The 23,671-nt window shown below is 37.4% G+C and overlaps 2 protein-coding genes across 8 annotated transcripts in view; one reads left to right on the plus strand and one right to left on the minus strand.

Moving 5' to 3' along the window:
• Positions 1–523: 523 nt before the first annotated feature.
• On the minus strand, positions 524–18,790 carry DYNLT2 (dynein light chain Tctex-type 2). The gene is made up of 4 exons (XM_072643949.1): positions 18,354–18,790; positions 12,349–12,555; positions 4,343–4,501; positions 524–689 (listed from the first exon to the last, which is right to left on the minus strand). Exons 1-4 carry the CDS (start codon positions 18,498–18,500, stop codon positions 579–581), a joined length of 624 nt encoding a protein of 207 aa, XP_072500050.1. The 5' UTR covers positions 18,501–18,790; the 3' UTR covers positions 524–578.
• A 9-nt stretch (positions 18,791–18,799) lies between these two features.
• The window catches only part of ERMARD (ER membrane associated RNA degradation), a 38,947-nt gene continuing 34,075 nt past the window's right edge, over positions 18,800–23,671 (plus strand). For 6 of the 7 annotated variants that reach the window (XR_011974715.1, XR_011974716.1, XR_011974717.1 and 3 more), the window contains exons 1-3: positions 18,800–19,183; positions 21,782–21,950; positions 23,041–23,183. Coding sequence is in view for 4 of the 7 variants with exons in the window: in XM_072643945.1 (XP_072500046.1) it covers positions 19,154–19,183; positions 21,782–21,950; positions 23,041–23,183 (342 nt within the window). In the remaining 3 variants the exon portion in view is untranslated. The remainder of the gene's footprint in view (positions 19,184–21,781; positions 21,951–23,040; positions 23,184–23,671) is intronic. The other variant, XM_072643946.1, reaches the window with a different exon arrangement.

Below are 23,671 nucleotides of genomic sequence, written 5' to 3' on the forward strand. Positions count from 1 at the left end.
GCAATTTTCAGTTTTAATAACTATTGATATTTAATTAATAGCTATTTAATTGATTTAACTAAATATTAGTAGCTGTTAAAAACTGAAAACTGCACTAAGACTTTTGGGACACACTAGAGAACTATGAAAGGCAACTAGGTGGTACAGTGGATATAGTGCTAGGCTTGGAGTGAGGAAAACATCTTCCTAAATTCAAATCTGACCTCAGGCAATTATAAGTTGTATAACCTTGGGCAAGTCACTTAACCCTGTTTGCTTCAGTTTCCTCATCTGTAAAGTGAGCTGAAGAAGGAAATGGCAAACCACCCCAGTATCTTTGCCAAGAAAACCCCAAATGGGGTCACAGAGAGTCGACACAACTGAAACAATTCAATAACAGCAAAGATAACTATATTTTAAAAGGTAGAAAACAGGTAAAGAATGTTTTCACTTTAGGGATAAAATTAAGGAATTCCAATTGTAAAAAAAAAATCACTAAAAACGTTTGCATAAAACACTGTTGAATAAATGTTATGAACACATATGGAATTCTTGTATTTATTTATCAATAAATGTGATAAAATAGTAGATATGATAAGCTATTCAAAATAAAGTGCATATACTAGGGCCAATGCAATATAAGATTCGGCTTCATGTTTAGCTTCTAGCCAGGTGTCCCAAGCAACATCCCAGATCCATCTGCTACAAATCTGTGAAATGAAAATACCAAATACCAATTTTAGATTTCACATTTTTTCAATTCAATAAATATTTATTGAGGTGCTTTGGGGGGAGAAGAATACATACAAATTAAACCACAGATCTTATAAAATGTTGAAATACATTTTTAATATTATTTTGGGGTAAAATTGGTGACAGTAGAGTTATACTCTTTATATACTCTATGTGCATATTATCCCCAAAATGATCAATGTATGCAATTCTTTTATTTTATGAAATGTGAAGCATTATCTCACTCCTATTTACTATGATTTGTAGAGGGTCATATTTTTTGTTTTTGAAATTAATTTGTTTTCAGTTTTCAACAATAAATTCCATAAATCTTAAATTTTCTCTCCCTCTCTCTTCTCTCTCTCCACGCACTCTTATATGGGTTCTACACATACATTCTTATTAAACACATTTTCACATCAATCATGATGCACAGAAGAATTAAAACGAAATGGAGAAACCATGAGAAAAATCAAACCAAAACAAAACATAACCCAAGAGAAAAGCGTCTGCTTCATTCTACATTCCAATTCCATAGTACTTTCTCTGGGTGTGGATGGCATTTTGCCTCAAGAGTCCTTTGGGAATGTTTTAGGTCCTTACATTGCAGTGAAGGGTTAAGTCTATCAGAAACAGTCCTTGCATACTGCGGCTGTTACTGTGTATAATGTTCCCCTGGTTCTGCTCATTTCACTCAGCATCAGTTCATTAAGTCTTTCCAGGCTTTTCTGAAGTCTTCCTGTTTGTCATTTCTTATAGCACAATAGTTTTTTTTTTTAATATATTGCCAAATTTGTGATTTCTTGAATACTTGGGGTAATGACTAACCCTGAGCTTCTAGTCCCTCCAATAAACTGGAGAGTCCTCCAATATATTTAGTAATAAGTGACAAGTGCCTCATCTTCACTGGGTATTGCGTTAGGTGCTAAGGAAACACAAAGACAAAAATAAAAATCTATCCCTGTCTTCAAATAACTTACATTTTATGTAGAGATCATGTACACAGAACATCAGGTACAAAACAAATACAACGTAATTTTCTGATGGGAAAAAAAATCACTTCTCACAGATAGGATCTTCACTAATACCAGAAGGGCTCCCACTAGTGTGGCCCTTAGGCAGAGGAAATATACATACTCATGCATACTTCAGCATCTGGTCAGCCTTATACTGATTTTGCTTTGACCTTTTAATCTGCTTCTTGCTAGTGATAAGGAACTTCTTGGATGGTTCCATAGAAGCTGAGCACTGAGCTTTTTTCTCTTGTGATCCCAGAATGTGTTTTGTACCAGATCTAGTCCGGGAAGAGCCTGGCCTCTAATGACAAGGGGCTCTCTGTTTTCAATTATTGGCTTAAGTCTTCTACCTCCGGAACCAGGGAATGATTTTGCTTATGGCTCATATCTGGGGTCTCCCCTGAAAAGGATGGGATGGGATGGGGAGTGTATAAAAATATATTCAACATACAATAAATATGAATCAAGTATGGGGAAGGTAATTCATTCCTACAGATACAAGAATGGCTAAACATTAAAAAAAAAACACCCTAACAATTCTGCAGAACACACTAACAAAACAGGATTAAATAACTTAATCGATGACTCATGGTTCAACTGCTTGAAGGATGATACAAACTTCATTAAAACAAAAATCAATTTTTCTTCATTAATGCAAATGTTCTGCATTATTCACCTTAGCTTCCTCCTCCCCCCATCCCCCCAACACACACACTTTTTAATTTCCATCAGAATAGCAAGGATTATCTTTCTACTCGAATTCGTATTCCATTCACTTCCTACCATGTCAGACACAGAGTAAGCACTGAACAAATGCTTCCTGACTGACTCCTACCTCCAAACCTTTGTAATGGATATCCCCTATGTCTAGAATGTGCTTCCTTTTCACTCCTGCTGCCTCTGAATCTCTAGTTTCCACTGAATTATCTCCCTATATACAATTATATAATATATACTATGTAATATATGTTACATATAATTATATATCACAATCTCCACATATAAAACCTTTTAGATCTTCCCTGGTATTGCTAGTGCCTCTCCTCATTTAATTACCTCTTTTCTGCATGTGTATACATGCACATAAAAATACATTTGTCTGTCTTGATAGAATGTAAGGTCACGAAGGGCAAGAGTTTTACTTCGCCCTTGTGTTCCCATAGTGCCCAACACAGTCAGTACTTAATAAATGACTGGTTTCTGAATCCAGGTCTTTATGCATTATACCTACTAAAGCTAGGTGCTGCAGTGGATAGAGCACCAGTGCCGGAGTCAGGAGGACCTGAGTTCAAATCTCACCTCAGACACTTGACACTCACTGGCTATGTGACTTTGAGCAAGTCACTTAACCCCAATCGCCTCATCCTGGGTCACCTCTAGTCATCCTGATGAATATCTGGTCACTGGATTCAGATGGCTCTGGAGGAGCTGGTAATCTGCACAGCCCTTCCTCACTCAAAACAAAGTCAAGTGCAAGTCATGTCATTATTTCTCTGATGGCATGGTCTTCTTTGGCAATGAAGGAAAAACACACACTGCCTTTGGTATTGTTTCACTACCTTCAATCTCCACACAAATACATACATATAATAAATACCTCTCCAATGAAAATGTTAATTTTATGAGAACAGGATGTTAAATATTAAGCTATACAGAGAGCATGACACCTGGCATTATCATGACTTTATTTAACAATGAGATACCGGAGTTAACCAAAAGGATTACTAATTTTCAAGAAATGCCTTAAATACACTTAAAATCATTAAATAAACAATTAATATGATGGTAAATATGTAACAGTTGACTCTCCAGGAAAAAAAAATGTGCAACACACTTTTGAGTTTAATCTGTATTATTAACATTTCTCCATCATTTTATGTCTTGAAACCAATAAAACAATAAACTATGCTTATTTGCAGTGTTTACTTATTTCCTAGGTGTAAATGCTAACACTGAAAATTTAACAATCAGCTCTTGCAAGCCAGGACAAGTTGAATCTTGCATACCCCTAAATAAACTTATACCAAACATAACCTTCATTTGATGATTCAGAATGATGTAATATTCAATTAGTGTCATTAAAATAATCTAAAAGTGATTTAATCAGCATGGAAAATTTCAATGTGGAAACTCATTTCACTGAAACAAATCAGCAACTCATGTCACTTTTAGAATTAGAGAACTGCCTGGGACACTAAGAAATTAAGTCATTTGATTCAGATAACATAGTACATTTCTGAGGCAGCACCTTGAACTTTGGTCTTCCTGACTCTAAGACCAGGTCTCTATCTATTATGTCATGTGGCCTCTCAGTGATCATCATTAACAGAAATTAAAGTGTTATACATGTATAAACTGGGCAGTCAGGTGACGCAGTAGATAGAACACCAGGCTGAGAGTCAGAAAGACATTTACTAGCTGTGATCTTGGATACGTCACTTAATCCTGTTCACCTCAGTTTCCTCATCTATAAAATGAACTGGAGAAGAAAATGGCAAACCACTCCAGTACCTCTGCCAAGAAAACCCCAGAAAGGGTTATGAAGAGTCATGCATGGCTGAAATGACTGAACAAGACGTATAAAAGTATCAGTAGACAAATTTTTCTATACTTACGTTTATTGACTGGCCAGTTTTTTGAATGAGTATTATTTTTATAATGTATTTATATCGAGAGAAAGCAAATTCTTTGACAGCTGCTAATACACGATCTGCCAGTTCAAGAGACAAGGAAGAAAATGTGCCTTCATCATACTTGAGATTCTTAAGTTTGTCCTATTAAAAGAATTTTTAAAAAGCAACCCTTAATTTCAATCTAAAAATGTGCAGCATAAAAATTAGAATTTGACAAATTAAAACAAAAAAAATGAAAATATATCTATCTGCTCTCCTTTAAAAGTCCTTCTCTGAGAGCAGAGATGACCTTGGCTAGTTGGAGGCTACTTGGAGAACTAAGGCAGTTTCTACCAAATATGAAAAGGTTTCAAAAAACATATGACATATTAAGTTTACTGTCTAAGAACTGGCTTATATACAGACACACTCATCATCAGGTTAGCCACTAGGTAATGAATCTTTTGCCCCTGGTGATACATAATATAGGGAAAAAACCCAAACCCCACAAAATGTCCCTCAATCTTGTTAATGCACTTTTTCTCACTTCAGTATTAACAGTGACCTGGTTGCATAAAAGAGATGGAGTATTAAAAACTATTCAATTTTTAGACTGTCTACAAAAATTTATTTAACTGTTGGCACTCCAAACATGAGACCTCTGTCCAGTGGCACATAAGCTGAACTGAGCAACATCCATATCTGTATGTTCAGTACAGTGAAGCGCAGATCACTTCACCTTCCCTGGTACTGTTCATAATGAAGATAAGCAAAAAGACCACAAAGAAGACAACTGCATCTTAAGTACCAACGTAATTACAGAGTTGGAAGGAACAAAGAAACTCTACAAAGAATTTGACAAGATCTTCCAAATCAAGTCAACTAATACCTAGATATCTGATAAATGTAATACAAAATGGGTACAGGAGGGTAAAGTAAAAACTGTTGGTGTAACAGGACTGGCCCTTAGCCAGCCTTAAACTGAGAGGGCACAGTGAGTGTGAAGGTTTAGATAATGAGTCAAGTCCTTACAAGTACTCAAGAGTGCCTTTGAAGCTGTCCCCTCCCTGGAAATGGATGGAGAACCTACTTCTGGAGAATCATGACACGTAATAGTAGTGGATAGCCTTTGGAGCGTGAATAACTAAGACTCCATAACTGGCTCTGGCCTGATAACCACCTTGTGAATAGGAGCCTCTTAACTGTCTGCAAGTGCACAGCCAGAATTAGGGGTTTATTTCACTTCTTCCAATCTGTCAGAATTCTTGTGAGACAGAACTCTATAAAAGGAGAGCAGCCCTGGGCTTTCTCCGCCAAGACTGACATGTGATGTGCAAATACTAGTTATTTGCCTCAGTGTCTATTCTTTCATTTTAGGTGAAGGAGGCTGGAGATGACAGTGATAATTTTATGAGTTTTGCCAGGTCCAGAACCCAAGTCCAAAATGGATTTTGCAGGCAGTTGGTTTAGCACTGACGATATCCTGAAAAGCAAGGAAAAATGTTCGGGACCCAGTGCAGTGACAGCTGAGACAAGGGCTCATCTAGCATATATGCCACAGTTATACCTGAATTTGGTAGGTCCGATGCTTTGTAGACACTGCAGTTGTTTATGCCCACTTTCTCCCAAAGTCTAAGGTGGTAAAGGTGCCCCATAAGTGTGTGTATGGGGGGAAATGTTTAGACTTTTGTTTCTGATATGTTTTTATATCACTATGTTAAATGGAACTGAAAGTGCTGGGCACTGGTAGATAACTGTGAGGATATCATTTTTGGAATGAAGGCTTGAGCTAACAGAATCAGTAAAGAGAAATTTCAAGATTAGTAGTATTTTAGAACTCTGAAGGGGCAGCAGCTAGCCTTTCTCTGAGAAAGTGAGAACTTTCTGAGAGTAAACTCACCACACTGGAAACTATATTCAAAGATTAAGAAATAAGTTGCAAAAGGTTTTGATTACTCAGAAGTCCCCCCATTTGTATTTGCTTAGAGATTAGGGCCAAGAGGCACTGGGCATGGCAAACTCAATTACTACAAAATATAAAATTAATTTTATCTTTAAAAAACAGAACATGAATGATTACCAATATTAGAAAATAATAAACTGGTTACAGAAAAGTTTAATTTAACAGTAAATTAGAATAGGAATGAGAATGTGCTTTGTACAATATTGTAACCAAGTCAGCATGACCTATTTAATCTACTAATGATTTATTGAGTAGCTGTTAAGTGCCAAACACTGTGCTAGGTGCTAGTAATGCAAATACACAGAAGGAAACAATTCCCATTCTCAAGAAACTTTCATTCAATTGGGGAAGTCACTCTTATTCACTCTTTTAAAAAAATCAAGTTTTAAATTCTGAACATTAAAAACGATACTCCTATATAAAAGGCAGAACATAAAGATTATATGCACAAATAATTTTAAACACCATACTTTTTAAAAGTACACAGAAGGAAAGAAAGTATTTACTATGTATCTACTGTGTGCCAAGTATAGAGCTGTTTGAGTATCCCTTCAACCCAATTCATTCTGCTTCTTACTGACTGACCAGTAAGAAGTTCCAAGCCTCAGTTAGTTATTGTTTGGGTTTTAATGACTCAGAATAAGTATCAATCAATCACTTCTGTTCTGGCAAACACCTCCCAGATTGATTTTTTTTTTTTTTTTGAGTAGGTAAAAGAGGCCTCTTTTACCTCATTTCTTACCTAGCCTTAATCCCTGAGTAGGTATTGCCTCAAGACAAACCGACACTTGGGAAGGACTTTAGCTTAACCAAGGTCTCCCACTGCATCGGGGGCCATCTCCAGTTATCCTGAACTATGTCTTGCCACTGGACCCAAATAGCTCTGGAGGAGACAGTGAAGATGGTGACTTTGCACAGCCTTAACTCACTTAAATTCAATTCACTTACAAGTAAAGACATTACTTCCCTGATGTCATTGATACTTTTGGAGAATGAAGAAAAACAACTATGTGCCAAGTACTGTCTTAAGTGTTTTACAAGTATCTCATTTGATACAACCACCCAGTAAGGTAGGTGCTAATTATCCCATTTTACAGCTGAGGAAACTGAGGCAGGCAGATTAAGTAATTTACCCAGGGTCATACAGCTAATAAGTGCCTGAAGCTGTAACTGCACTCTTAATCCTGACTCTAGACCCGGTACTTAATCCACTGTTATACCTCTACTCAACATACTATTTTCATTATTTTGTTTTTAGGCTCTGCCCAATGAACTTTATTGTGCTTATCTTTATATGAGGCTGCACCCAAAGATACAGTCTATGTTTGAATCAAGCATATACATCAGAGTTCTTAATCAAAATGTGTTTCTATTTGGTGTTATTTTTTAAAATTCTATTTTACTTTTAATTCTGAATTCTTATACTCCCATTCCCCCTCCCCAACTCACTGAGAAAACAAGAAAAATAAAACTCATTACAAATGTGTATAGTCAAACAAAACCATTCTCTATTAGACAGCAACATTTTATTTTCAATGCATCAAGTTTCAAAGTTGTATTGCTTATCTGTTTTCTTTGGAAATTCCTTCAGTTCTCTTCTGTGAATTTTGAAAAAAAAAATCTTAAGTGATTCTCTTTTTTTTGGGTCAATACTATGGCTGGCTCTTCTCCCCCAAAAATTAAAAAATAAAAACCCCAACACACTCTTTAAGTAACAGATAAGCAGAATAAAGCAAAATAAATAGGCACATTTGATAGATTAAAAATGAATGTCTAATTCTGTACCTTGAGTAGACCATCAGGGGGTAACACATTTCCTAATCAGTCACATGGAATTGTTGTTGGAATGGTCAACATTCATCAAAGTTCTTAAATCTAACAATTTGTTTTTCTTAAATAAGTAAATTGTTGAATTGGGTAAATTGGTCTCTAGGTTCTATGTAAATTGTTCTAATTCTTTCACTTCACTTTGGATAAATTCACAGGAGTCTTCCCAAGTTTTGCGGAAACCATTTGTTTCCTCATTTCTTATGGTGCCATAATATACCTTAATTTGTTCAGGCCCAGTTTTGCCCTCAGGTCATAGTTTAATTAAAAAAGGAGGAAAAACATATTAACATTTAAGCATAGTTAAGCATAATAAATTCTCAGTGTTCATGTCTGAAAATGTCTTTCAGTTCTTTATATGTCAGGAAGTGGGTCAATTTCTTAGCACAGAACCTGTGGAGTTGTGGCTGGTCATTGTGTTGCTAAGAGATCTTAAAGCTTCCAATATTCTTTTTCTTTACTATTTGTTACTGTTCCCTGGTTCTGCTCACTTCATTCTGAATTAAATCATAAGTCTTCCCAGAATTCTCTGAAACAATCCCTTTCATTATGTCTTATATGTCTAATAATCCAGTCTAGTGACATGCCATATTTTGTTCAGCTATTTCCCAACTGGTATGCGCCACGCCCCCTCCATCAAATTCCATTACAACAAAAATATTTTTGTACATATGGGCAATTTCCCTTTTCGTTTTTACTGGTTTTGGTATAACCTTTAGCAGTGGTCAAAGTCTGGGTCAAAGGACATGCAAAGTTTAGTGTCTTTTTGTGTACAGTTCCAAATTACTTTGTGCAGTGGCAGATCAATCCAGAGAGTCACCAATATGCATTAATATGCCTATCCTCCCAACAGCTCTCAATACAACTGTCATTCTCTTTTTAGTCATTTTAACCAAACTGATGGGCAAGAGGCAGGACCTCAGTTGTTTTAATTTGCATAATTATCATTAGTGATTTGGGGTGTTTTTGTATATCATTTCTGATAGCTTAGATTTCATCCTATGAGAATAACTTGATCATATCCTTACTACAAATATCTCTAGTTTATCTTCATTATATATAGTGCCAACTTTTGGTGTCACATATAGTTTACTGATTATAGAAACATATGTTTATTCCTATACTTTACAGTACTTTTTAAAAACAGTTTTTTTGATGTCTTTTTTACATAGATCACCATAGCTTCCTCCAACATCCCTCCTCTCCCATAAAGACAGCTATGCAATAAAATAAAAATAAACATTTTTTTTAAAGACAAAAAGAGATCAGATACATTGAAAAATTCTGGAAATTTGTATGTAAATTTACATTTGTGACCTCCCACCTCTGTCTTCTCAAAGCTCTTCTTTTAAGTGCTGCTAAAACTTGCAACATTTGCTTTTGGTTCTTTTGTGTGGGATTGTTCTTTAAGTTATTGTAGTCAGTGTGCACACTACTTTCTTGGTTTTTCTTACTTCACTTTTGTAGATGTTTCCCATATTCATTTGTGCTAAAACCCCTACAAAGTATAGGTACAGAGTGGCCTTTTTAGTAAAGTAGGTCCAACCATGCCACCCCCTACTCAAACTCCAGGGACTCCCTATTTTCTCCATAATCAAATAAAAACGCTCTCTTTGGCATTCAAAGCCTTTCATAACCTAACTCTCTCCTAACTTTTCAGTCTTCTGCCTTCTGATTCCCTGACATGTATCCTTTGAACCAATAACACTGACCTCCTTGGCTGTTTGACATATAAGACATTCTCGTAGGCTGTCCCCCAGGCCTGAAATGTTCTCCCTCCTCCACTCTGACTGCTGGTCCCTCTGGCTTTCTTTAGGTTCTAAATAAAATTTCATTTTCTCCTGGAAGCCATTTCCAGTCCCTTTTAATTTTAGTGCTTTCCCTCTTTTAATTATTTCCCATTTAACCTCTGGATAGCTTGTTTGTACATTTTTGTGTGCTTGTTACCTCCTCTATTAGACTGCCTTGAGGGCAGGGACTGTCTTTTGTCTCTTTTTGTATGACTAGAGCTTAGTGCAGTGCCTGGCACATAGTAGGTGCTTGATAATAATAAAATTAGTTTATTGACTAATAGCAAAAGCCAATATCATATGCAATGGGGATACCTTTTCTGGTAAAGATGGGAGTAAAGCAAGGATACCCACTCTCCTCACTATTATTTGATATAATTTTGGAAATGCAAATAATGGCAATAAGAGAAAGAAATTAAAAGTGCAAGAACAGACGGAGGTAGAGGGTTGACAAAATTATCCCTATTTGCTGATAGGATAGTATACTTGTAAAATCCTAGGGAAATCAGCAGAAGATATTAATCAAGGCAGTAGCTTCAGCAAAGTCACCAGATACAAAACAGATCTTCATTTATAAATAACAATAAAATCGAAGAGGCAAAAACAGGAAGTGAAACCCCATTCCAAATAACTACAAAGTACAGAAAGCAAACAAAAGATTTGTATAGATTCAATGACAAACTATTCCTTAGGAATAAAAATTTACAATACTACCAAAGTTAATTTATAGTTTTAATGCTATACCAATCAAATTGGGATATTTTATAGAACTCTGTAAAATAATAACAAAATTCATTTGGAAAAACAAAAGATCTACAATATAACAAGGGAAATGATGAAGAGAGGTAAGAAAAGCCATTTCCCGATAGTTAACTTGTCAAATGATATAAAGAGTTCTCAAAAGAACAGCAAACTATTAACATGAAATAATGTCACAAATCACTAAAAATGAGAGAAATACAAGTGAAAGAAATCCTGAGGTTTCACCTCATACCCTGCTAATTGGCAAAGAAGAAAAAAAGTATCATGGTACATTTCTGGTGGAGTTTTGCATTGGTATAACCATTTTAGAAAGCAATTTGGAATTGTTCAAATAAAGGGACTAAAATGTCCATACACTCTGACCCAGAAATTTAATTACCGGTCTTATACTACAAAGAGGTCTTTGGTAGAGTTCCTATACACATAGAAATATTTTATAGCAGCGCTTTGTGTGACAGCAAAGAATTGGAAAACAAAAAAGATACCAATAGATGTGGAAATGTTTAAAGAAATTATGGTACATGGATGTAAGAGAATTATGATGATATTAACAATAATGATAATAATAGCTAACATTTATATAGCTCCCACTATGTGTTTCAGATGGCAGCAGCTTCTAATCCTGACTCAAATATTAATAGCTATTTCATCATAGGCAAGTCATTTTATTCTACAAGCCTCAGCTTCCTCCTCTTAGAGTAAGGCAACAACCTCAGAGTGTTTTTATAAAACTCTAATGAGATAATGTATGTAAAGTACTTTATAAATGTTAAAGTGCTATATAAATGCAAACTATTATTACTATTATTCAGTACAATTCTGAATAATTCTTCCTGTACTTCTTTGTATTTCCATTTCTTATGACAGTATTCTACTGGATTCATGAGCCACGATTTGTTTAGCCATTCTCCAATTATGGGGACACACTGGAACTATCATTCTATAATGTATTCTTTTAAGGCATGGTTTGTGAACATTCAGAAAGGTAAACAGTGATTACTAAGAGTCAGCATATCTTTATCAAAAATAGATCCCATCAGACTAACCTCACTTTTTTTTTGACAGGGTTAATAGACTGTCATGACTGACTTAATCAGGGAAAGGCAACAAACAGAATACATGGAATTTGACATGTGGTCAAGATGGAGAGAACTGGGCCAGATGATGGTATAATTAAGTGGATCCAGAAGTGATCAGACGCTAAGAATAATCATTGACATCTCAATGTCACTTTAGAGAGAAGCTCCCAGTGGAGGGTCTCAAAAGAACTTGTCTTTGGTCCTATTTTTTATCTATGGCTTGGATGAAAGCACAGTTGGTATGTTTATCAAATTTCAGGATGACACAATGCTAAAAGGTATAGCTAATACACTGGATGACAGAGTGGGGTTCACCAAATATCTTAAAAGGCTAGAACCTCCAAATCTAGTAGTATGAAATTTAATAAAAATAAATATTTTGCATGTAGGTTAAAAAATTCAATTAGGTAAGTATTGAATATGAAAAGTAGGGTAACAAAAAAACAATTTATTGTACTTGTCAAAGTAGGGACAGTAACATTCAGTAATATACTTTAAGTTTGTTAGAGATAATTAGTACATAAAAAATCCATCTTATTGTAGAAATCTATCTTATCAAATATTTTAGAAAAAATATATTGCTCTAACCGTTAGTATCTGTTGAACTTTTCTTTGTACTGTCTGAGCTTGGAATTTCCTGGGTGGCTCCATTTTATAGGTGTTAGCATATTTTACTTTTCCCATGGTTTTCCACTGATCTTTACCTATATCAGCAATTGATTCATCAAATGGAGGTTCAACATATAGAACATCATGTACCGATTCTCTGAGTCTGTCCCGTAAGATTTGTGCATACTAAAAAAAAAAAAAAAAAGCAAAAATATATTTTAGTACAGCTCAGTGTTTGATAGTTCAGTTTCTGCTTTTAAATAATTTTTTGCAGTGGAAGTATCCCTGACTGACAGTTGGGTGGAGGAGGGGCAGACTAACACCCATGTATGAGCTTACTTTTTATACTAAGTTAAATAATAATGAATTGTTTTATTTCCTTATTAACAAATATTTGAGCGCATGTATATGTATGTGTGCATGTATAAATACATGCACACATACATGCACACATATGCACAAAGCACTCATAAACACATACATTACAATGTCTCAAATTTAAACTGAGAATTGGAGAAGGCCAAATCTGAGAAGATGGTTTGGATTGTAGACAAGAGTAAGATTAACAAAACAAAGCACCTTAAATCTTTTCCAGGTCTGCCACATTCTGAAACCAAACCTAGTTCCAAGCAGGACAGATGGGGGTCAAATTGTGCCCTTAAAGCTTACTAAAGCCAAGGACAAGTGACTAAAATGCTCTATTTCTTAATCAGTAAAATGGGGACAGTAAAATCTATGCTACCTACCTCAAAGAGATTTTGAGGTTCAAATGATATTAATGTGTAAAGTGTTTTATAAATGTCAAAGTGCTATATACATGGCAGTCATTATAATTCCAAGGTCAAGTGGGCTGAAGGCAAAGGAAAGTTCCAGACAAACTGCCCTATAAAAATTCAGTTTAATAACACATTCAACTGGTGGATAAGGTGGCACTGATCTAAGCCTTTAAGAAGAGAATTCTTATGAAGATAAGAAGAAAGACTATTTTTCAAACCATCATCCCTTCTCTAACCTTTACTCTCTCTCCATCCCAAACCTGACCTTATAGTTAAATTCCCCAACCTTAGAGTTCCTCCCTGGGAACCCTTTGCTCCATCACTGATTATGTATCACTAAACTTTACTCTTGAATTATTCCCAATCTTTTGTCTTTTCCACTGCTGAATAGTTCTGGACAAAGTCACATACCACTGACTCCACTCCAAATTTATGTTACCTAATCCAACTGGACCCTCAAAGCAACAGAGCACTGACTTTAGGCTTCCATTGCACTTGCACATCACTCCTTCCCTAGACCCTCTAATGATCTTCAATTTAATTCAGTATTAAGAATACAGAATTTGCTGCAAGCTTCCTCATCTCTCCTACTTCACACATCAAAATCCCAGGACATTATCCCCATCTCCATTCCTTCCTGCTTTTAGGCCAGTAAAGCAGTTTTATGAAAAGCTAGCTCTTCTAGCAAAGGCCACCTCCTCTACTTATATCCTCAGATCTCATTCCTTCTCTCTGATCTTCAATCTCTCCCTATCTACTGGCTCATTCTTGTTATCTAAAATCCCTTACTAGAATGCTTATCTGCTCAAGCTCTCATCTGATATTCCTCCTCTCTTTCAAAGTTAAACTCCTAAGAAAAAAAGTCTACTCTTATTGTTAGCACTTTGTGTCTTCTTACCCACTTTGCAAATCCTTATAAACCAGCTACAGACCTCATTCAAATGAAAGCGCTCTCCTTAAGGTTACCAATGATCTCTTAACTGACAAACCCTATCTTTTCTTTTCTGTTCTTAGGTTTCATGCTTCTTGACCTCTCTTTAGCAAGATGATACTTTACCACCCTCTTCTCCTACACAGATGCTTTCTCCTTTGGATTTTTCTGACCGTTCTCTTCTGGTTCTCCTCCTATCTATCTGACTGTTCCTTAGTAACCTTTGCAGGATCATTACCTACATGCTATGCCGTAATTCTACCCCTACATTTTGTCCTGAGCCTGTCCTCTCTCTACACTCTTGGTGAGCCATATCTCTCCTCTCCTCAGTCACATTTCCTGAAAAAGTTGTTTGTATTCACTGTTTTCTCTTTCTTTTCCCTTAAACCCTCATTCCTTAGCCTTCTGAAATCTGGGCTTTTTACCTCATAATTCAAATCTAACTACTCTCCAAAGTTACCAATGATCTCTTAATTGCCAAATCTGATAGGTTTTTTCTCAGTCCTTAACCTTCTTGACTTAGTTGATATAACTGTCACTGCTGATCACCCTTTCCTCCTGGGTTTTTTTTTCCACTTTAGGTTTTTGTGACACTACTCTGTCTCCTGGTCTAACTGCTACCTATTCTTTCTCAATTTACTTTGCTCACTCATCATTCATATCAAGCCCTCTAACTGTGAGTGTTACCCAAGGTTCTGTCCCAGCCTTCTTTTCTTTTTCCTTTACTCCTAGGGTTCTTAATCTGGGGTCTAAGCATTTTTAAAAAGTATTTTGATAATTAATTTAATATAATTGGTTTCCTTTGCGATACTGTATATTTTATTGTATGCATTTAAAAAACAGTATTCTGAGAAAGGGACCATAAGCTTCATCTAACTGCCATGACATAGAAAAGATAAAGAATCCTTACTCTTTTTCTTTGTAACCTCATCAATTACAACGAGTTTAACTATCTTCTCTATGTTGATAAATCATAGATTTATTTATATATCCAATCAGTCTCTCCCCTGAGATCCAACCTCATACTACCTATTACCTATCAGATATTTCAAGTTGGAGTTCCCAAAAACATCTTGAATTTAACATATGTAAAATCCCCCTAAACCCTGGGATGAGTAGAATAATGAACTAGTGAAACAAGGTCAAAGAAACAGAGTCCAGAATGAGGGAAGTGTGGCTAGATTAACAGGATCATAGATTTAGAATTGGAAGGAACCTTTAGATTAATGCAGTTCAATCCCCTCATTTAACAGATAAGGATATCCTAGAGAGTTAGTTTTGTCTTGCCTAAGGTAGATAAGTAATAAGTACTAGAAATAGGACTTGAATCTACATTCTCTAATACCAAATTCAGCACTTTTTCCATTTCTACCTTTACATCTCTGGCATAAATTCCTTTCTGTCCCCTTATATAGGTACTATCTTAGTACAGGTTCTCAACACCTCTCTTCTAGACTTCTGTAAAAGGCTGATTTACCTAAATCAGGTTTCTTTCTTCACTCCAATATGATTTTCCCAAATCTACTTCAATGATTTCCCCAAATATGACTGCCCAAATGATTTTCCTAAGCTGTAAATATGTTGCCCACCTGCTCAATGAACTCTAGTGACTACCTATCATCTCCAGCATCACATATAAAATTTGATTGGTTTTTGAAGCCTCACCCTTTCTCTACTTTTCCAAAGGGTAGCTAGGTGGTGCAGTGGATAGAGCACCAGTGTAGGAGTCAGGAGGACCCTGAGTTCAAATCTCACCTCAGACACTTGACACTCACTAGCTATGTGACCTTGGGCAAGTCACTTAACCCCAACTGCCTCATCGTGGGTCATGTCCAGTCATCCTGATGAATATGTGGTCACTGGATTCAGATGACTCTGGAGGAGAAGTGAGGCTGGTGACCTGAACAGCCCTCCCTCATTCCAAAAACAAAGTGCAAGTCATGTCATTATTTTTCTGATGGCATGGTCTTCTTCAGCAACGAAGGACAAACACACACTTTTCCAAAACTTTACTCTCTTCTACATACTCTATGAGTCAGTGGAACACACGTCCTCTTGTTCTTCCCCACAAAAGATACTCCAATCCTTGCCTTTTTACTTCCACGTCTAGAACATCCTACCCTCTCACCTCTACCTTTTGGCTTTCGTGCCTCATCTCAATTCCCTTCTTCTAAAGGAGGGCTTTCTCAGTCCCCTCTCCCAACCCCTAATCACTACCTTCCTTCTGATATTGCCTTCCACTTACACTATATATATCTTATATGAATAACTGTTTGCATGTTGTCTATCCCATTAGAATGTGAGGTCCTTGAAGGCAAGGATCATGTTTTTTACTTTCTTTGTATAACCAGTGCTTAGCACTGTACATGACACATGGTAAGCACTTTAATAAATACTTGTTGAATGAATCTGCTACAGCATGTTGCTTTAGTGTTACAGAGCTGCAGATAATCACAGACAACCACAGACATAATTGTCACAGAGATACAGAGCAAGAGATGATAACATATAGACAAAGAAGATCAGACAAAGCCATATCTTGTAGTCATTTTTTTCTTTCTACTTTTACCACCAAAAGCTTAGTTCAGGCCTTCATCGTCTCACCAGACTATTGCAACAGACCCTTACAAGGTCTCCCTGCTTCTAGTCTTCCTCTTCTCTAATCCATCCTCCATACAGCAGACAAACTGATATTCTTAAAGCCTAGGTCTGCCTATATCACTCCTTTGATCAAGAAGGATCCAATGGCTCCCTATAGCTAGAAAGATAAAATAAAAAACACCTCAAAATGACATTTAACTTCTTTCATACTGTGGCTCAAATGTCTCTTTCAAGACTGATTTCACTTTACTTACCTTGACATTTCAGAAAAACTGGGCCTACTTGTTGTTTCCCGTGGGTGACATTTCATCTCCAGGCCCTGCTTTGTACTAGCTGTCCTTCATACTGAGAATTCTCTCCTTCCTTACCTCCATTTCTGTTTTGCACTCAGAAGAATGTAAGCTACTTGAAAGCAAGGTGTATTTTCTTTATATCCCTACTGTCTTTGCCTACAGGAGGCATTTAATGCTTGATGAATGAATGGTGTAATGTGACAGCCATAAATGCGAAAATACTATGGTAACTGCTAGATTTGAAGTCAAGAGTCCTGGTTTTGAATCTAGCTTCTATTACTTACTATGTGTGACTTTGGGAAATTCTTGATCTGTCTAGGATTAAGTTTTCTCATCCACAAATGGAGGAGTAAATTAATGATATTACATTTCCAATCACATCTACATCTCAATTCACTATATACTGGAGAAGATATCTAGTGGTGAGACCACAATAGGAATACTGTGCTTAATATAGCATAGCACATTTTTAAAATGGCCCTGACAAACTGCACAGATTTGGAAGAAGTTGGCCAGAATGGTCAAGAACTGAAAAATATGTCTTTTGAGTAACTGAGACATGTTTAAAGACTGCAGTAGAATTAGCTCTCTTCAAGCACTAGAAGGGATATGCTGTAGAATATGGATTTGATTTGCTTTACTTGGCTTCAAGGCTGCAACACAAATCTCCCTAGAATATAAGGGGAAAACACTGCCTAATAGTTAAGGTTATCAGTCAGGATAAAAAGAAACATTTATTTACACAGCACTTTAAAGTTAGTAAGGCTTTTTACTGTAATCTCCTTTGATTCCCACAAGTAGGATGGACTGCTTCAGGAGAGGACAGATGCGGAAAAAGGATTCAGAGTCGGAAGGCAAATCACTCAATTCTCTCCTTTCATGGTTGAGGATACTGGGGCACAGAGGAATTAAATGATTCCCCTAAAGCTGCACAGTGCCATTTCTGGACTTGTTGTCCACTCAAGTCAAATGAGTACCAATGGCCCACAAGAGTAAGGATTCAAACCAGTTCTCCTGATTTCAAACTAGGTGTTTTCCCCCTCAATACATCCAGGATTACCCATTACTGGACCGAAGAGGCCTAAGTCCTGAGAATGCTCTGGATGGGATCCCAGCTCACAGGTGGACTGCGCTAACCATTAGACTCTCTGGTCTGATCCTCTCGAAGTCAGAAAACCACAAACTTGAAAAGTCTGGGGAGATGCCAATGGTTTGGGCCTGCCCTAGCTCCCCTATTGTGTTTTTGTCGTTATTTTGTTTTGTTTCTGAAGGGGGAGGGGCGCACAGGGAGCTGGGGCGCTTTTAACTGGGGGGGGGGGGGGGCGAATACTCCTGTTATCGTTCGGGAGGGGGAAGGGTCCCAGTCGCCGCCATCACACTCACTGACTCCTTCTCAAACATGCTGGGCCTCCGCTCTCTCTTCGCCTGGGACGCGGCAGAAGCCGCCGCCTGCGTCGGCATGGCTGGGGCCTTCGCGCCTCGGCTCCCAGAGGTAGCGGTGGTGGAGGAAGGGAGGTTTCGTTTCTCCATGGTGCTTCTCCTCTTCTTTCTCCTAAGCTGCAGCCAGGCGGAGCTGTCCTACAGCCATCCGGACCGAGCCCGATCTCCAGCCGCAGTCCCAGGGCCTTCCCTATGGAGGTACTGGGGGAAACAAGCTCGTAAACACGCCTAGCTAACGACGCCCGGCACGCGCTGGGAAAAGCACAGGGAGTGGTCACGTGCTCACAGGGCGCGGTCACATGCTCCTAAGGCGCGAGGAGCGGGAGGGCGACGGTGCGGAAGTTACGTCATCGCACCAGCGTAGATTCGTGCCGGAAGCCGGAAGGGCTGGAGGGAAGAAGGGGAAGAGACTCAGAGAAGTTGATCTCGCGAGAAGCCCCGGCTTTACCGTAGTGCTCTTGGTAGTGTTATGATGGACACGGCAGTTGGTACCTTCTGTCTTGTGTTGTGATCAGCCGGGGACTGAGAATCCATCTCGAAACCCTGGCCGTAGCAAATCTGGCGCCTCCTGGGGTCACTGCCCCCGCAGCTCCCTCTGCTCAGCCCAGGAGTGTGTGTTTGCGGCCGCCAGGCCCCATTCACCGCCCGGGCTCCTCATTTTTTCGGGGTCATGGACCCCTCGGACTGTCAGGTGAAGCCTGTGAAACCCTCTTCAGAATAGTGATGTTGTTTTAAAACGCAGGATGGAAGGAAATGCTAGATTTCAGTTAGAGGTCAGTGAAAAGAAAGATGTCGTTCTTTTTTTCTATCCTTGTTCTCGGATCGCCCCGAATCTCCCACGGACTCTTTGGGGGGTTTGTGGATCCCAAGTTAAGAATCCTGAGAGTCTAGTAAAAGCCTGCAGTTTTTACCCTCTTTACCAGCTTCTTGCTCCTTAGACATTATCCTGTGGGGAACGGGGCTGCTTTTAATACAGGAGGGGCTTAAATCAGTATTGATTGAAGTCGGGGCTCCAGTAGCTAGTGGAGTTTCTTCTTGCAGGAGATTTGTTTAGGCCTGCTTGGGAGCTTAGAGCAGGAAGCCTCACTCAGTGAGCCTTTATTAAGTCCTGATTACGTGCCAGACGTGCTAAAAGCCAAAGTATCGATCCTGTTCTAAAGGATTGTCCATGCTAATGGAGGAGACAGGTTTAAAATAAATCTGTGTCTACACACACATATAACGTGTGTATCGATGCATATTAAATGTGTATATTATATATGTGAATATTATATATAACCAGCATGTGTAAATATGTATTATATAATATATCTCAATTATATGTGTGTGTATTAACCTTACAGGGGGGAAGCAAATTTTAGAATGCACACACATGTAGTATGTATGTATATATTTTCTAAAATTTACTGCCCCTTGTAAGATGAAGACATACATACTTGTAGATGCTGTGTGTGTGTGTATATATATATATATATATATACACATTACCTATACACAGTTACAATTTTCACAAGTGCACACGGGGTTGTGGGTTTATGGGTGGTGAGGCTGGTGATCTACAAGCACTGCACTGGGGTAAATATTTACTGCTAGAGCCTTTCCCCTGAGGTTGGTTACCACCAGTTTATGCTGGACATATCTTGTTTGTAGATAGTTGCTTGCACGTTGTCTCCTCTATGAGACAGTGAGCTCCTCGAGAGCAGGGGCTTTTTTCTCTTTTTTTCTTTTCTCCCATAAATGCTTCTTAAGTTTGGGAAGGTACTCTGTATATTCCAAGTTTTGGAGGTGGGGAGGGGTGAGTATTAGGGCAGCCTTCCTCAATTTGCTCCCTGCCTTAGCCCCTATTTTTGAAATGTACGAATAGGAAAGGCTTGGGGCAGAGGTAGCCTAGATACTTCTTCCCTTCCTAAGCACAAGGGCTGTGTTGACAGTTTACTCCTCACTAAAGTAATTACAAAGCCTACCATTCCTAGAGTCTGCCCTATTAGGCAAGGATCAGAAATTGTTTCCATTTTTGTCTGTATCCTCAGCACTAGCACGATGCCTTAGGTGTTTAATAAATATTTGGTGAGTTGAACTGATGCTTCTCTGCCCCTAAATACCAACCCTACCACCTGCTGTTTCAATCTTATAATTTTAATTCTGTGGGTCTTTTCGGCCAGGAGACCCTTTTTAAAGTATATATAACCCTGGGATGAAGCACATCTTGTTTTCTAGAAATGTTAATTATTAGTTTTAATAAAGATTGATTTTTATTTAGGAGGAAGAAGCAAGATACTAGCTAGGAACTTTGTGTATTTCACACAGAGAAGAAAATCCCATTTGGTGCAGTGGAAAGTGCTCAGGATTTGTAGCTGGAACACTATTTTTTGTGTCCTGGCACTCACACTTGAATGAATGAACAAATGACATTGGCTGGTTGTGTGACATTTTTAAAGATGATGGTTTATGTTAAAGTCAACTGCCAACTATGTGTGTGCATATTCACATATATGTATATTTGTCTTAAGAAATAGTATTTAAAGTGTTATTTCATTCATGGTTGTACCACTTCTATTACGTAATATCTCTGAACTTTTGTTTAGTTATCTGTAAAGCTGTAAGTAATATTTCCATTACCTACCTCATAGGGTTGTTATTAGGAAAGTATTTATAAAGTACATATGAATGTGAATTATTGTTGTTTATTTTGGCTCATCAGTCCTATTTAAAATCATCCAGTGGGTACATACATTAGAATGGAATCCCATGTCTAATGCTCAGAATAAGACTTGTTAGCAGGTACAGGAGATGACTTTGGTAGGCCATGAGTGTATCATGAAGGTCGGAGGTTTAATGTAGGCAAGAATGGAACTGTATTTTGGTTTGTTGCTTAATAGGTTGTTGAATCTTTTCATTTTGCTTCATGTCTTCATGTCAATTTATTGCATTTCATCTTTCCTACCTATGAAAACAAGATGCTTATTAAGGTTTGGAAAGCTCTTTACATATGTTTTTCTTATTTAATCTTCACAAAAGCCCTGTGAGGTAAGTGATGTTACTGTCTTCGTATTATAGATGAGGAAATTGAAGTTCAGGAATACTGAATTCAGTTAAACATTTTTAAAGCACCTTCTTGTACAACACACTGTGATTTATTTAAAAGAAATGACATTTTTAGAAGATGCATCAAGAGAAATGCTCTGTTAAGATCCATAAAATACTTTAAGATCTTAGGTAAAATATCAATTATATTTTACCTAAATTTTCAAAGCATTCAATATATTTCCCTTTCTGTCTTTTTAAAACCAACATAATTTATTTACTGTATCACTTTATATTTATTTTCTTTTTGTCATCATAACAAGTGTCCATTATGTTCTATATTCCAGATGTTAAAAAGTGACTCTATCACCACATGCCTGTCTCCCCCAGTATATGACATGGTTTGCAGGCTTGGGTTTGAAGTAAAAGAAAACCATGATATCAGCAACATCATATCTCAGCATGGTGAAGTGTATTGGAAAACAATTGCTGAATGCGTGTGCTATACAGATTCAGGTCTGTATGTATTGTGTATCTACCTCCATTGGGATTGTGGTATTGCATTTTACAGTAAAAGGGAAATAGGAGAGAGAGATGGTTTGGGGCGGGGAGACAGTGAGTTCTGTTTTGGACATACTGCGTTTAAGATATCTGCTGGATATCCAGTTCAGTATGCCTGAAAGGCCGTTGGAGATGCTATTGTAGATGGCTTTTCAAGGAGTTTAGCTGCAAAAGGCAGGAGAGATATAGGATGTAGTTAGCAATGACGGAAGGATCAAGTGAGGATTTTTTCAAGATAGGAGAGACATGACCATGTTTGTAGGCAGTAGGGAAGGTATCCGTACATAGGAAGAGATTAAAAATGAGTGAAAGAGTACAGATGACAGAGGGGACATTCTGTTGAAGGAGATAGAATGGAGTGGGATCACTTGAACAGGTAGAAGGGTTAGCCTTGGTAAGAATTAAAGTCGCTTCATCATGTGAAGGAGGAGAGTATGGCAGAAGGCATTTGAGTAATAAATGAGGAAGAGGGGAGAAAGAACTCAGGTGAATGGCCTCAGTTTTTTTCTGTAAAATATGAGGCAGAATTCTTGTGCTTGCTATGGACCAGGCACTATGTTAAGTTCTGAGAATTCAAAGAGAAGTAGTGGTTTAAACATACTTTAAGTTGTTTTAGTACACATAAAATTCATTTTGGTCAACAGACTCTAACTGATTTATAGTAGTTAGGTGTGATTTTTCAATCTTATTGTACATTTCAGCTCCTACTTAACTATTTTTGGTCTGCCCTTGCTAATTTGGAGGTCATTCTCCTTGATTGAACAGGTGGAAGCAAAATAGAAGAGGTAACTATGGTGCAGGGTTTAGAGACTGGGTATTAGAGACTTTTATTCTAAACCGAGTTCTACTATTTACTGAGTATCTGACTTTGAGCGAGTTCTTAAATTTCTCTGGGCCTCAGGTTCCTTTTCTGAAAATAAAAATGATCATTAAGATCCCTGCCAACTTTGAAATTGTATTCTACTCTTAATTTTTTGTTGATAATTTGGAGAAACTGTATGTAACATGTAACTCTGTTGTGTTAAAGAACATTTCTTTATCCTAGAAGGACAAAATGTGGATTATGTAAAGAGTGTGAGCCTCTTGGGTCCTGTATGTGAAGCTGTTCACACTCATATATATTCCCTGACTAAGGCACAGTTTGAAGTTCAATATGCCCTTTGGTTCCAATGGACAAACTTTCCAGAGGTATGGCTTTGTGCAATATGGGGAAATTACATAATTTTTAAAAATCCTTTTAAATTTTAAATAGATGATGGTTTTTGTCAAAGTAAGCTGCCCACATATGTGTATGTGTCTATATCTTTATCTTAAGAGCTAATTATATAAAGTGTCACTTCATTCCCATTTGTACCACTTTTATTAATTTTGCAATTAATTTTTAGTGTTAGCCAAATGTAAAGAAACAAAATTCAAAAGAATACCTTAGCACTTAGACTCTAGCTCCTAATTTTTCCATAATACTTACTAGAGGCAGCTGGTTGCCCAGTTGATAAATTGTTGGACCTGGAATCAAGAAGACCTGAGTTCAAATTTGACCTCAAGCACTTGCTAGCTAATTTGAATATCATTCTCCTTGACTGAATAAGGCTTGGATAAGTCACTTCATCTCTGTTTGCTTCAGTTTTTTTCATCTGTAAAATGAGGAGAGTAACAGCACCTACCTCCCCTGGTTA

This window comes from Notamacropus eugenii, chromosome 2 (assembly GCF_028372415.1).
Source record: "Notamacropus eugenii isolate mMacEug1 chromosome 2, mMacEug1.pri_v2, whole genome shotgun sequence".
Taxonomy (NCBI): Eukaryota; Metazoa; Chordata; class Mammalia; order Diprotodontia; family Macropodidae; genus Notamacropus; species Notamacropus eugenii.

Excerpts from the sequence above, each read along its gene's own strand:
- DYNLT2 (XM_072643949.1), bottom strand. The coding sequence starts at position 18,500 with ATGGAGAAACGAAACCTCCCTTCCTCCACCACCGCTACCTCTGGGAGC. Across the intron at positions 4,502-12,348 it reads AAGTTCAACAGATACTAACG|GACAAACTTAAGAATCTCAA; the intron begins GTTAGAGCAATA and ends TTCTTTTAATAG. Across the intron at positions 690-4,342 it reads AAACTGGCCAGTCAATAAAC|ATTTGTAGCAGATGGATCTG; the intron begins GTAAGTATAGAA and ends TTCATTTCACAG.